At 36.6% G+C, this 15,999-nt stretch overlaps 1 protein-coding gene across 7 annotated transcripts in view; it reads right to left on the minus strand.

Moving 5' to 3' along the window:
- Positions 1-1,578: 1,578 nt before the first annotated feature.
- The window catches only part of LOC149789180 (protein kinase C delta type-like), a 227,101-nt gene continuing 212,680 nt past the window's right edge, over positions 1,579-15,999 (minus strand). For all 7 annotated transcript variants that reach the window (XM_089975327.1, XM_089975321.1, XM_089975324.1 and 4 more), the window contains 2 exons: positions 15,847-15,987; positions 1,579-9,205 (listed from right to left, as the gene is read on the minus strand). In XM_089975327.1, the coding sequence (XP_089831453.1) occupies positions 9,062-9,205; positions 15,847-15,987 (285 nt within the window). In that variant the 3' untranslated portion in view covers positions 1,579-9,061. The remainder of the gene's footprint in view (positions 9,206-15,846; positions 15,988-15,999) is intronic.

The raw sequence follows: 15,999 nt of genomic DNA on the forward strand, positions 1-15,999 counted from the left end.
TTTAACCCTTTCTGACAAGAATTTTGACTGCAGAACCAGGTTGGACCTGTTCATTCATGCTGTAACTTTGGAATATAATATATATAGATTACACTTTTTACACCAAAATTACACTCTGATGCCATTTACAATAACAATAATTATGCTTATACTTATTGGAGGGTTGGCATGTATGGTTAACTTTGAGAAAGATGGGGCCTAAGATTAAACGGAACAAGCTTCAACTTAAAACTTGTAAGGATTGATTCAATGGACCGGGTAGGCATCTATATTCAGTGATCCTTAAACACGACACAGCCTAATGCTGATTTTATTTTTCAAATGATTACTGTTTTATTTACATTAATATACCCATGTAATAATGTTTAGATATTTACTGTGTAATAACACCTCATGCTGTCAGAAATGACACCTTAAATTTATGCAAAGGAAATGCATAATAAATGAAGCATCTGAATATATACTTCAACATGCAATAAACAAAATCTAATGTTTCAGACAAATGAAATGTCTGAAACTTGGCCAGTATTTTCAATCATTTGCTTTACAATGTTTGCAAAAGATACAAGATTTTAGCCTCATTTCATAATTTGCATTTGAAATGAGCACTTGTGTCAGATCCTCTAGTACTCTAAAGGACAGCAATAATTATGAAACATCACAAAGCATTCAGTACTACAAAAGTCTATTTATTGCAAAAAAAACAAAATACATGATGACAAAATGGTTTTCTTATTTAAATATGGGCTTATTTCAAGCTAATATGAAAACTTAGGAATTAAAAGAGATTTAAAAAACTAATTTTTCATCCGTCATTTTCATAAAGAGTATAACATTTTTGCTGTATTAAAAACGATACAATATTGTATCAAACATTTCTCTAATTTGCAATTCAAAAAATGTTTATGTCACAAAGATAGAAAAAACAGTGATAAAAATAATCTGTAAAATCTGAAGGACACACAGTTAAACTTTAATACCTTATAAAACGAGAGATTTCGATTCAGAAAAACATCTGTCAATATCTGACATTGTCCATATTTTTAGCTTTGAACTTTAAAAAAAAGCAAATGGTTAGGAGCTGAACTTGACCCCATATTGCATTTAACCACTTATATTTAAATATATGCTTTACTGAAGGAAGATAGGTGGTCTCACTCTATTTCCCCCAATTTACATAAATGAAGGGCATAGTTACTCCATGTGACCTATCTAGGTGAGTATACCAGAGAGCAAGAAACTGATATCATTACAAAACCTTAAACCTTTAGAACTGCAACAACATAAATGTCAATTAATTACCACTCTGGTCTTGACCTATATATTGCATATAACTGCATACATGTTGGATCCAGATGCAATATGCATAGACCCAAAATCTTGTAATGCCCTGGTGGATATTGATTCTATGCTATTTTTGTTTGGACTAATCAGTAAAATATGTTCTGGTATTGGATAGGAAGTGAAGTTTCACTCAAAGGGTGACGATTCTAGCATATGAGCTTTGAAGTGTTCATTAATACTGACAACTGATTTACATCTTTAAAAGTGAATAGGAAGGAAAAATATACTAGTGCAAAGGATCAAAATCTTTAATTATCCATCATGAAACAAGTTTAACAACCATTATTATAAAAATTGCTATAGCAAACTACATACTATTAATGGGAATATACTAATGTGTTTTTTTAGTAAGCTTAGTCAAATGTCACATGTACAAATATCGCTTCTATACAACTATAAAAATAGATAAAGGTGTCACAAAAAGGACAAAAAATACATACAAAGACATTACACTTTGATTTTAATCATCTCAAAATGGATTTCCTTTTTCAGCTACAGTCAAAATATTGCAAGTAACAAAATGTAATCAATAATGTAATGTTATATAAGAATGAAAATTAGTTGATGAAACATAGACTAATATTGCCACTCAGTATTGTATTACACCGATTAACATAGACCCTCATTCACCTGCATTTGTATACAACTTTATGGCAAATCTTAATCTGCATAGTTCACAATTGTTGAAAGATAATTTTATCATATACAGAAAAAATGCACTTATTTTATGTCACAACACACAGAAGGTGCATCATTCAACTGTCTACATTATTGATTATGCTTGTAATGAAACAAAAACAGACCTGCCACCCTGAGTGGAATTAAAATCAGGATGCCAAAAGGAAAAAACATGGGACTTGGAGAAACAAAATCAGGATTAGTATTTACGACCATATTTTTTTTATTTTTTTAAAAAAGGAATAGAAATTTTCATTGTCTTATTCTATTTACCTAATCTAAAACTGTATGCTAGTCATACCATCAAAAATCTTTCATTTTTTCCATTTTCATCTTTTACACTGATATTTAGTGTTGATTCCATTAACACACCAAATATTAGCATAAAAGATGAAAATGGAAAAATTATAGATTTTCACAGTATGACAGTACTGTATTCCAAACTGAATTTCTGCAACACTTTTGCTTTCTTGCACAGCCATTTTGAATCAAAAGGTATTTTTTAAAAATTGTTGCGGCATTTTTAAAGTTGTAATTTTGGGGGAAAATTGGGAAATCTGGATTTTCAGATTTTCAAACAAAAATTCAGTATGATCCCAAGTAAATCAGGATAAGTAGCAGATCTGCAATAAAATAACAATTATTAACTTTTAGTGTATTTAAATCCATTCCTACAATTCAACTAAAACTAACAATAATATAAAAACGTCTTAAAAACTCATTCTGAACTTCAGAAATTTCATTTAATATCAGAATATATGAATAATAATTGGTCAAATATGATTTTTAATAAATGATATAACACTGTAAAGCTGCAAGACCAGTTGCCTTTTTAATTACAGATCTTTAAACGCAGGAAAAAAGAAAAAATAACACATGAACAGAAGGAATTCAGAAGAAAAATATTTATATCTCAACACTAGTCCACTGCACTGTGAAGGAAAAATATATTTTTCTTAAATGAAGAAACTGTCTGCATGCTGAAATGTTTGCATCAATAATCCCTATTTGTAGTATACATTTACTCATTACAATAAGTAAACAAAAAATGACAAGCATGTAACTGCTATAATTGGACTCGAAACAGAAGATTAATTTGAAAACAAAATAGACAAAAATGATTGATGCCATATTTACTCACTTATTATTAACATCTGATGATAAAAAAACAGGCCCAATCTGCTTTGTAAAAAATGCTGCAATAGACTAGTTCTATGCCATCTGCACTTAGGGGTAAAAGAAGATAATGCAGCAATAGACTAGTTCTATGCCATCTGCACTTAGGGGTATGACAGTATGAGCATGATACTTTTTGGTGTTTAGACTCAATGCTATAATTTCTCAAACCTGAACATGTTACCAATTATTGTACATTTTGTTGTTGCTACAAACCACAAGTTTAAATGCCCAATAAACAATGATCCTTCTGTATAAACAATATACCCCATTCAACAATCCCCAAAATTAGGCACTGACAATAAATATTTTGCAATAGCACAACAATGTATACCAACAAAAATAAATTTTCAGTATTTTGTGGTGATTTGCAAGTACTAATTGTAGTACTTAGTAGCAGCAAATAGTTGAGTATCATTAACCTGACTTCCATCCAACCAACCATCAATTTATACAATATTTAAATTTATCCGGACATTTTTCATAGACACTGTTTAGTCTGATTACCACGACTGTATAACTGACAATCAGTTGCTCTGGCATTCTAAGGGTTAACACATAGCACAGGATAATCAGTGTTAACAAAGATAAGCATAAAGGTAATCAATGCAGTTACTGGCCTATTTCCTCTGCAGAACAGTCATGGCTTTCTTTCTGCCTTACCTGGTACTTGATAAATAACAAAGTGTTTATTAGTTTTTTAGTTTTGATACGTTTGAATGAAAACCACCACAAGCTATATTCAAGTAGAATTTCAGTTATTTGTTGCCTGATTTAGTAAGATACAGTGGTTTCCTGGGTAATAGTTTCAAAACACTGATTGTAGTTTGTATTAGTAGATTTCTTTCTAATGGAATTAAGGCTCTACTGCAATTGTTGAACAAGCAAGATTACAGAGAAATTGAAGATAATTATAAAATCAACATGTTCTCACAGCTGGCACTGTAATTTTCCCAGTAACTGCCAAATTTTCCCCATTTTATTATGTTGTGAACGAGGTAAAGGCTGCATCATAGAATTCTGCATCTTGCTCCTATTCAACTTCAAATGCTACCCATTATTGTAGCTTGTAATTTGTCCCATAATTAATCTTGTTCTCTAAATTTTGTCTTTCTAAACAAATAAAAGAATGATTTATTGCCAAATCCTGCATTCTGCATCCTCCTATATGTTGCAAATTTAATCCCTTCATTTTTACAGCCCTGAAAATATGTTCCAGATGTAGATGTTGCTGCTTTCAAAGCAAATATTCTGTAGATCACAGCATAGCCCATAAATATTCAACTGCCAAATATGTTTTTCTTTTTTTATACATTCAGTTGCATCCCAATCTGAAATTTGTATAGCCTTTGCAATTTTGACAATCGCCAGCACAAATACAGACTCTAAACACTTTAAAATTACAAAGAAATCTGTCTATAACGGACACTAAACAAGAAAATATGTAATTTATACTAGGTATCCTTTACAGAGATAAAACAGAGAGGGTCATAAATAAGGTCCTTTATAAGCAGTTACCCTTTACACCAGGTGTGTGCCTAGGCAGGTTTCCAACCATATACATGCATGTCATCTTCAAAAATGTTTATGAAAAATCTGTGACCTAAAGAACAATATGTTGTCTATATATGCCTGAAATATTCTACTACAGAACATAGATACAAATGTTTTCATCATTTTGCATTCTTAACTGCAGCGTCGGAATCTGTTCAATGTATTAACAAAAACTAATACCTCTCTATCTCACCCTCTCGCACATACACAAACATACCAACATATATTTACACCAACAAATATGCACAAAAGTACAAAAGAAGTTGTCAATGTTGCTAGCTATTTCAATATTTGTCAGGCACAGAACAATGATTGTCAAGATTTAGGTATACATTTATATCTATAAGTTTGTTTTTTTCCCCTCAGTTTTCTGGCTCATTTTGCAATGTTGCTACACTGCCAGAATAAGTACTTAGATTCTAATCATCTTAGAAAATGGCATCGTCCTTTCACCATTAATTATTTTAATGAGCTAAAATTACTAGCCCTTTCATGCACTAGCTAACATGGTCACATCACTTGTTATTCATATACAACACTTAGTGACAGGATTTCAAAGACTTAATGTCAAAACAAGTTGTTATTCCTTAAATGATATAATTTTCCATTTCTCTAATGGAATTAAATAATGCTAAAACATTCATATTGGACAACATGATAAAATATGTGTGCAAATCTGTTGCAGTCCAATGTGGTAGCACTGTGACTTCATTGTGGCCAATCATGAAAGACCTGCTACATGAGGGATCTAAAGGAAACACAAAGAGTTTAACAAAACTCAAATGACAAACATAGCCATTTTTCCCCAAAATACATTCATTATCATATTAATTTTGCCTTAATATTTTCTTGACATTGTTCAGATGAGGACAATAACTTTCATATCACTTTCATAAGGAGGTTAATTCCTTCTCAACAGAAACATTTCAATAAGAACTTTGAAGAAAAAAAAACTACCTTCCATGAAGACGGCTCCCCTCTATCCTGATTAACTCGAGTCTCTGTGCTGCATATGCTTAAGCTTTTGTAAATTGTACACCTTTCCCCGAACTTTTGCTGCATGTTGACATAACAACCATATCACACATATAACAGCCCTTGAACAATACTTTCCCAGCCTTACACCCTGTAGAACTTCCTCAATAATCTTGCTACCATTTGGTCTGAATAATTACCATCTTTTTGTGGTAATAAAAAGAAAATGATCACACTCTTATGCTGCAATGGTTAAAACATACACAATCAAAATAAGTGTTGTAAAGTTACATTATACCACCATGTCAAGTTATTTTGCAGAAAGCATGACTTCTTTCAGTGTAAGTGACCTTAACATACTGACCCTAAAATTGATAGGTGCATTTCTTATCTCAGATATTGTCCACCAAGATATCATGCAAAATCCATTTTTCTTCTTATAGTTACTGTGAACTTGACATTTAGAAGTCAAAATCATCAGGTGTATTTCTTATCTCAAATGAACCACTCCAGTGGCCTAGTAGTTAGAGCATCTGCCTCGGATGTGGGAGGTTGTGGGTTTGATCCTCGGCCAAGTCATACCAAAGACTTACAAAAATGGTACTAACAGCTGCCTCGCTTGGTGCTCAGCATTAAGAGGTTAGTGTTAGGACTGGTCAGCCTGGTGTCAGGATAATGTGACTGAGTGGGATATGCTATATGTCTGCAGTGTGATGCCCCAGTGCTAGACATCACTATAAACTGCCACACTGCACACATCATAGCGATATGACTGAAAAATTGTTAAAGCTACGTTAAAAATTCAAATCACACACACACACACACACACACTCTCTCTCTCATCTCAAATGACAGACATTTGCAAAATTTGGTCAATGTATCTTGCATACAATTAAAGTTATCATAAACAGTTGCCCTTCTTGCAGTTCCTGTGACCTTGACCACTGGCCTATTAGGCCCCAAATCAATAGGCTTCTTCCTTTCCCCCAAAACTAGCTACTTACAAAGTCTGACTATGATAAATGTGGAAAACTAGTTATTGTGCTGGAATGAAACAGAACAGATAGATTGACATCAACAAAGATACATTCTGCCTCATAGGAGATGTATAGAAACTGAACGTTATAACAACAGTATCCATTGACATGCACTCTTCAAAACTCAAATTTACAAGAAATGCAATATAATGCTTATAATCTTCAAGCCAAGAAGGGCATATTAAAAGGTAAATCAGCTTGATACATGGCAATTTGTGTTCAATCATCTACATCACATGTAAAATAGTTTAAAGTCAGATGAAACACAATTATAAAAACATGAATGCTGTACACAGTATAAGTAAACATCAATCACCCACAACCAATTATCCATACTCATCAATAACATGTCATCCAGATCTACACTTTGTTCTCTAGGCTTTCCACCAATGATCAGCAAAACATTTCATAGTACAGTAGCCACCATGGCACATACATCACCCCATACTTTGTTCTTTGTATATACAACATTATTTATCCCCAGACATTCATAATTTGTAACAAAATCCATGCTCCCAGAGGGACCTCAAAACCATTGTTTTATGCAAAGGTAGGAAAAAGACAGTAACCAAAGTACTATGCAGCTCGTTTACAAGTCAAACTGCAAATAAGAAATATCTTAAGTTGCAAAATGTGCCTGCAGATTATGGTCTATGCTGTTTGCTCTACAGATTACTACTAACAAACTGTACTGATTTTAACCAACTACCTTAGCTTTAATACACAACTGTTTCCAATAAACGAGTCCAAGCATAAAGGCTCATGATGTATTAACATAAAGTATTGATCTCTTAGTAAAGGTAGACTTTGCTTTTACCATTATTAAAAAGCCACATTAACAATCCGACAAAATACAGTAGAATCCTTACCTTTTCATTTTATGCTGTCTTTAGTGTTTCAACAAGTACATGTCTCAAGTTGGGGTGACACCTCAAATGAACTGCTTTTCATGTTGACAAAACAATGAAATTTGGCATTAACATGAAGGTAGGCTACTACGATTTGTACCACTGGAACAGGAGTGTCTGGGTTCAAAAGTGAACACATCTCAGCAGTTGAACACATCACATATGCAATGTTAACAACTGGAACATCCACTGCTAGTGGACTGGTCCAAATGTGGCTCATTTAGTACTATTTTTTAAACTAAAGATTACGCAATGATGGCTGAACATAAGAGAAGGTGTACAGTAGCCAATCAATCACAATGCAGGAAGTTCATTTTTTCTAGCATTTACCAGTAATTTAATATTTTCTCAAGAACTAATAATAATCACCACAGGACATGTTCTTTAGATGACAAAATAAAACATGATGCCAAAATTTCATATTTAAAATAAGTCACAACAAATCATTATTAAGCAGAAATTTTTTTTTAAAAATTATGCATAGGATATAAAGTCTCTTTTTTTTTAAACCAAACAAAAAATTAACCTTTTAATTCATAAACATTTTTAAGATTGAGACAGCACAATTATTATTACATGAATAGTCTGTTTTTCCTGCTGGTTGGAAGCAATCCATCTAGTTAAATAAAATGAGAAATGTACATGCAATGAAGAATGAAGTACAGTTTTACAACTCAGTTTTACTAATTTATTTACTTTGTAACTAATCATACATGAATTAACTCAGGGAAGAGATCATTAGTATAACATTAATCCACTCAAAAAATAAATGGAATCATTTTCTGTTCACCACCAATTAATCTTGCTTGGATTCATTATTAATACATTTGTTATTTTCATGAACATAGTTAGTCAGATTAGTGCTCTGATAACAGTTTTCTCAATTGTGATTGTAGGCAGCCAGAACAAAACTAGCAACAAATGCATGCATATAAAATCTAATACACTCTGAACTTGAGATTATCAATTTAAACATTCATTGCTGTAACATCAAAATTCATTGCATCTACATGCAACATTTCTCAAAAGATTTATGACATTATGCTACCAGCGTGATCAATGTTCACAAAGTTTGGATGAAGTGTAACTACATCAAGATATTTTCGACACAGAAATATTCAAAAATTCTTATGCAAAATGGTGCATTTGTTGCTGCATTTTAGATAAGAAAGTATCTATATATATCTGTAAATAATATATCAAGTATTTTTGGAAGAAAAAACAAAAGAACACCAAACTTAACCATTAGGAATAACAACCATCAATATACATTATAAATTCTCATTAGTAGAAATAATGTACATGCATATGGTAGTTTTTGTTAAATGAAATTATTAATATAACTGATTATCCAAAGCCACCTGAGCTTAGCTTTGTATCCATCAATCATCATAAAGCCTCAGTGCTTGTGAAGCTAAATCCCCTAAACATGCCCTGGTTCATCGTCTTAAGGAGATCCATATCAGGGGGAGTTAACTGTACCTTCTCCATTGTGAAATCCGAATCAAAGTTTGATATATCACTGTCTGATTTCTGAAACAGATGAAAGATTTAATGTTGAAAAATACTCACTCAAACAGACAAAAACAAATCCTCAAATTAAGGTATTTTAAGATCATTATCAATTCTTTTCAGTGATAAAGAAATTAAAGCTGGACTTGAAGTCTTTGGTTAAGATTCAAATTATGTCTTGAATTCTTCTTCATGCAGCTCTGAAAAACAAAGAATCTCATGAAATTTGTGTTCTTCCTCAAATAATTTTTGAGGAACAAAATACGCTCAAGTGTCAATTATTTCTCCTTAGATTACCTCTTCATTCCATAAAAATTCCAATGTTCTAAGCAGCAGCACAAGACTGATATTCTAAAATCTCAACTTAAGGAGACCATGTTGAGAATTCTGTCAAAAGAAAACCTGGATTTTTTCATGCAAACCCAGTACACAGGATATAAAACAGAAATTGTTTACAGTATACAAAGTTAAAACATTGGTCAACTCAAGGGAAGTGTTTGAATACAAAAGCAAAGCTTGGGAAACTTTGACCAACCATTGCATTATACAACTGGCTTGGGAAACTCTGACCTGCCTGTGTAATTGACTTGAGAGACCCAAACCTGCCATTGTACTATAAAATTAGGTGGGAGAAACTGACCTGCCAATGTAACATACACTTGGTTTGGGAAACCTTGCCAGTGTATTACATTATTGGTAACTAGATGTAACTTGTACAAAGGCAATGATGGTTTAGTCAGGTTTTACAAAATATTGTTTTGACACAAGCTTTCTGTTAGATATTACAAAATACTCTGTTCTGACACATTTTCTGTTAGATATGAAATACTCAGTGTTGTGATGATTTTTAAGCAGAACCCAGTATCTCACATAAATCCAAATGCGTGTCAGCAAAAAACCCATATCGTTTACAAAATTTCACACAAAATGTTGACATTGTTGAGAATGATATAACAAGTTTTCTTGCCAAGTTTTTCTTGGCAGGTAGATTAGCATGTGACAAGTTTTTTCCCGTTTTCACTAGCTGAGACAAGCATGACATGAAATCCTTGCATATCAATACATCAACTATAGACCTATTATAATAATATCTCTTTTGGATGCCACTTTGGTTGTTTGTTATCAGTTTGGTCTATTCAGGACTGCTCCGGTGGCCTAGTGGTTACAGTGCCTGCCTTGGATGCAGGAGGTTGTGGGTATGAACCCTGGCAGAGTCATATCAAAGACACAAAAATGGTCCTAACAGCTGCCTCGCTAGGTGCTCAGCATTAAGAGGTTAGTGTTAGGACTGGTCAGCCTGGTGTCAAGATAATGTGACTGGGTGGGACGTGATGCTACTTGTCTGTGGCATGATGTCCCAGTGCTAGACATCACGGTAAACTGCAACACTGTAGACATTGTAGCAATATGACTGAAAATTTGTTAAAACTACTTTAAAAATCCATATCACACACAACACACTGGTCTTTTCTGCACTGAGCTCCATCCCATACCTTAGTAATGCTATGTTGAGACGGTTCACTAAGGTTTCCACTTCATGTTCATCTCTTGCTAGGGCATCAATATCATCAGCAAAGCACAGACTGGTGATTGTTCTACCTCCTACACTGACACTGCCTTCATTGTCTCCTGAGAACATGATTCTTTCCAGTTAGATGTTGAAGACAGAGGATGAGAGAAGGCACCTTTGTCTGACTCCAACTGTGGTTCTGAACCAATCTCTTATGTTGCCATTGATGAGAGCTGTGTTAATTGCCTTGTTATACAGGTTTTCCATGGAGATGATATGTTTGCATTTATGTTGTATATCTGCATGGTTACCCACAAGGCTGCATGCTATACCTTGTTGAAAGCCTTTTTGAAGTCAATGAAGACATGACAGAGGTCTTGTTGATGCAGCTGCAGATTATTTTTCACAGAGAAATCTAAGACTGAAGATCTGTTCTATAGTGCTACGTCCTGCCCTGAAACCATCCTGTTCTTCAGCAATGATGTGCTCTGTTTGGTGTTTCAGTCTGTTGATGATAATCTTAAGCATAACCTTGCTTGGGTGACTGATGATGCTGACTGTTTGGTAGTTCTGACACATATGCAGATTCCCTTTCTTAGGAAGAGTGGTGCTCAGAGACTGGGTCTATTGGGTACAACATCCTCCTGTTTGCCAGATTTTGATGCAGGTTGTCATGAGGATATCCATCATGGAGGTTCCTCTTGTTTGAACAAGTTCTGCAAGTATAATTTCTACTCCGGCTGACTTCCCTATCTTTAGTGCCTTTACTGCAGCCTTTACTTCTTCTCTGTGGATCAGGTCAGCCTCTGTTGTGGTCAGTGGGAAGTTTAGTAAAACTTGGTCTCCAGAAGTCTACTGGTTTTAAGCTCTGAACAGTATTCTTATGGTTGTAAAGCTCTGAACAGTGTTTGTCCATCTGTTAAGAATCTCATGATCTTCTGTTGGGATCTAATCAGCCTTGTCCTGGATTATGGTAGATCTCCTGTTTCTCTGTTGTCAGGTCTTATAGCAATCAGTATGCCTTTTTACTGTTATTCTCATTCAAGCTTTTCTTGACTTCCTTTAATTGGTTCTCTAACCAGAATTCCTTCACTTTCTTGAATCTATTCTTAATCCTCATTTCCTCCTCAGTGTTCTCCTCACAATGCAGAGGTTGAGGCTATCTGCTGTGACCCATGGCTTCTTTATCTTACATTGCTTGCCAAGGAGCTCACTGACTGTGCATACTACTGACATGTTTATGTGGTGATCAAGGATTCTGTGTTGATTTCATCAGCACCCAGAGGGTACAAATTTGCTTCCAGTGCTTGTACCATGCTTGAATCTTTACATTTTTCAAGTTCAAGCTTGATCCAAACCTGTCTTATCTTCTCAAAATTTGACTGTCAACATCAGCAAATCATGGCTGCTTTCTATGTCAGCTCCTGGGATGCTAATTTTTTGGGTACTGTTAATGCTATACCAGAAGCACTTCCTTACCAAAATGAATCAATCTGGTTGTGATGTTTTCTGTTTGGACTGTGCCAAGTCCATCTTCTAGATAGTTTGTGGGGGGTCATAGGTGTTCGCTAGCACTAGTCCAGAAGCATGAATCATCTCACAATCGCCTATTCATTACAACATGGACCAGTCTTCTCACCAGTCTACCTCTGCATCTTCTCCCACAATGGCATTCCAGTCTCCTCAAATAATTAGAATATCCTTCTTGGGTGTCTGGTCAATGAGAATTTAAAGCTGGTAATAGAACTCATCTACTTCCTTGTCATCATTGTTAGATGTTGGGGTATAAATCTCTATGATGGTGACTTGAAAAGACGAGCCCTCAAGAAGATGGTAATCATCCTGATAGACACTGCTCGACAACCCATGACTGCACTCACAATGTTTTTATGTACCATAAATCCTACTCCATGGTTATGTTTGTCCGCATTCTCACTGAAATAAATCCACTGAAGGAAATAACAGTAAATGGACAGAAACTGGGCACAGTGATCACCTCTGATGAAGGACCGAAACCTGAGGTTCTTTCCAGGAATGCACTAGCTTTGCTGAAGCCTATTTGGAAGGACTGCATCATTACACATGGGTCCAAGATCAAACTTATGTGCTCCCTCATCATGTCCATATTCCTGTATGTAAGACTTGAACCCTGACAGCAGAACTAGAGAAAAGAATCCGTCTTAGAGATGAGATGTTATCAAAGCATCCTGAAAATCTCATACTTCAACCATGTTTCAAATGAGGCAGTGCACATCAGAATTCAAAGTACAACTGGATCATTTGAAGATCTGCTCACCACCATAAAAAAAATCACAAACTTAGATCATATGGTCATCTTTCATGCCCATCTGGCCTGTCAAAGACAATCCTACTGGACACAGTGAAAAGAAAGAGAAAACAACAGAAGGAGATGGAATGACAACACCCAAGATTGGACTGGCATGGATTTTGCAAAGTCCCAAAGAGCAGTGGAGAACAGGGCAAAATGGAGAGAGATTGTCATAAAGTCATCAACGGTGCCTTTACAACCAGCCAGGTTATGAGAAAAATGAACAAAATTAATAGTATCCCAAAGTTTAAACTGAATACAACTGATGTTCAAGATAAAACTTTTATCAAAGTGTATAATGAGACAAACTTACCACTTATGGAGACAAAACAGGCAAGACATAAACTCCTAGCCTATCAGTATATGAACTTTTGACCTACTCTCAAACTATACTTCATAGCAGCATTATTAAGTGCCAAGGTAACTGGAGGAACATGTCTTACAAATAACACCAAGGTAGCCCAATTGGCTGATTTTAGAGAGATGATCTAAATCCTAACGTTTTCAGTCCTGGCTAAGCATGCTAACCACTGAGCCACCTTGGCTCCTAAGCAAAATCTAGTTACCATGGGTCATGCCCTGCATCTAGCCATCATGGCATCTGACCTGAATCTAGCCACTATGACTCCTGCTCTGAACCTAGCTACTATGGGTCATGCCCTCAATCTAGCTACCATGGCTCATGCCCTAACTTTAGCAACCATGGCTCCAGCCCTGAACCATGCTACCATGGCTCGTGCCTCAAATCTAACTACCATGGCTCCTGCCTGGAATCTAGCTATCATGGCTCCTGCCTGGAATCTAGCTATCATGGCTCCTGTCTGGAATCTAGCTATCATGGCTCCTGCCTGGTATCTAGCTACCATGGCTCCTGCCTCAAATCTAGCTACCATGGCTCCTGTCTGGAATCTAGCTACCATGGCTCATGCCTCAAATCTAGCTACCATAGCTCCTGCCTGGAATCTAGCTACCATGGCTCCTGCCTCAAATCCAGTATCACAGTTCCTGCCCAAAATCTAGCTACCATGGCTCTTGCCTCAAATCTAGCTACCATAGTTCCTGCCTCAAATCTAGCTACCATGGCTCCTGCCTGGAATCTAGCTAACATGGCTCCTGCCTGGAATCTAGCTACCATGGCTCCTGCCTGGAATCTAGCTACTATGGCTCCTGCCTCAAATCTAGCTACCATGGCTCCTGTCTGGAATCTAGCTACCATGGCTCCTGCCTGGAATCTAGCTCCCATAGCTCCTGCCTGGAATCCAGCAACCATGTCTCCTGTTGCGAATCTGGCTACCATGGCTCCTGCCTCAAATCTAGCTACCATAGCTCCTGCCCAAAATCTAGCTACCATGGCTCCTGCCTCAAATCTAGCTACCATGGCTCATGCCTGAAATCTAGCTACCATGGCTCCTGCCTGGAATCTAGCTACCATAGTTCCTGCCTCAAATCTAGCTACCATGGTTCCTGCCTCAAATCTTGCTACCATGGTTCCTATATCAAATCTAGCTACCATGGCTTCTGCTGAAATCTAGCAACCATGGCTCCTGCCTGTAATCTAGCTACCATGGCTCCTGCCTGGAATCTAGCTACCATGGCTCCTGCCTGGAATCTAGCTACTATGGCTCCTGCCTGGAATCTAGCTACCATGGCTCCTGCATGGAATCTAGCTACCATGGCTTCTAGCCCAGATCTAGCTACAATGGCTCGTGCCTGGAATCTAGCTACCATGGCTCCTGCCTCAAATCTAGTTACCATGGCTTCTACTACAGATCTAGGTACAACAGCTCCTGCCCCAAATCTAGCTACCATGGCTACTGCCTGGAATCTAGCTACCATGGCTCCTGCCTCAAATTTTGCTACAATGGCTCCTGCCTCAAATCTAGCTACCATGGCTTCTACCCAGATCTTGCTACCATGGCTTCTGCCTCAAATGTTGCTACCATGGCTTGTGCATCAAACCTAGCTACCATGGCTCCTGCCTCAAATATAGCTACCATGGTTCCTGTCTGGAATCTAACTACCATGACTCCTGCATCAAATCTTGCTACCATGGCTCCTGCCTCAAATCTAGCTATCATCGCTCATGCCTGGAATCTAGCTACCATGGGTCCTGCCTGGAATCTAGCTACCATGCTTCCTGCCTGGAATCTTGCTGCCATGGATCCTGCCTGGAATCTAGCTAGCATGGCTCCTGCTCAAATTTTGCTACCATGTCTCCTGTCTCAAATCTAGCTACCATGGCTCCTGCCTGGAATCTAGTAACCATGGCTCCTGCCTCAAATCTAGCTACCATGACTCCTGCCTGGAATCTAGTTACCATGGCTTCTACCCCAGATCTAGATACAACAGCTCCTGCCCAAATCTAGCTACCATGGCTCCTGCCTGGAATCTAGCTACCATGGCTTCTACCTGGAATCTAGCTACCATGGCTTCTACCCCAATCTAGATACAACAGCTCATGCCCCAAATCTAGCTACCATGGCTCCTGCCCAATATAGCTAAGATGGCTCCTGCCCAAAATCTAGCTACCAAGATGGCTCCTGCCCCTAATCTCCTTACAATGGCTCCCGCCCCGAGTCTAGCAAATGAGTTGCAACATGCTGCGTGCCACTAGGAATATAACATTTTGTTCATGCTGATATAATAAATAGTAATACCTTTAAGCAGTTAGGATGAATCTGTGTAGTAGACCTTTACAAGCACAAAATCAATTTCTTCTTCCACTTATGCTCATTGTATTAAAAAAAAATTAACTTTTTAATAATTCTGCACATTCTTCACACACACTCTTGCCTAAACAAAATTCTGATTTACAGTACGTACAATCTTTGGCTTAAAAGGCGGTTCTATTTGCCTCTTCTCCAGTTTTTCCCAGTCCATGTTGCGGAAGAATGGGTGACTTCGGACTGGTCCTGCTGGACTCCCTGGCATTCCCATCCTCTCTACAGGGTTGCGTTCTAACAGCTGCATTTAAAA

This window comes from Sinohyriopsis cumingii, chromosome 11 (assembly GCF_028554795.1).
Source record: "Sinohyriopsis cumingii isolate HCF-2022 chromosome 11, ASM2855479v2, whole genome shotgun sequence".
NCBI lineage: Eukaryota > Metazoa > Mollusca > Bivalvia > Unionida > Unionidae > Sinohyriopsis > Sinohyriopsis cumingii.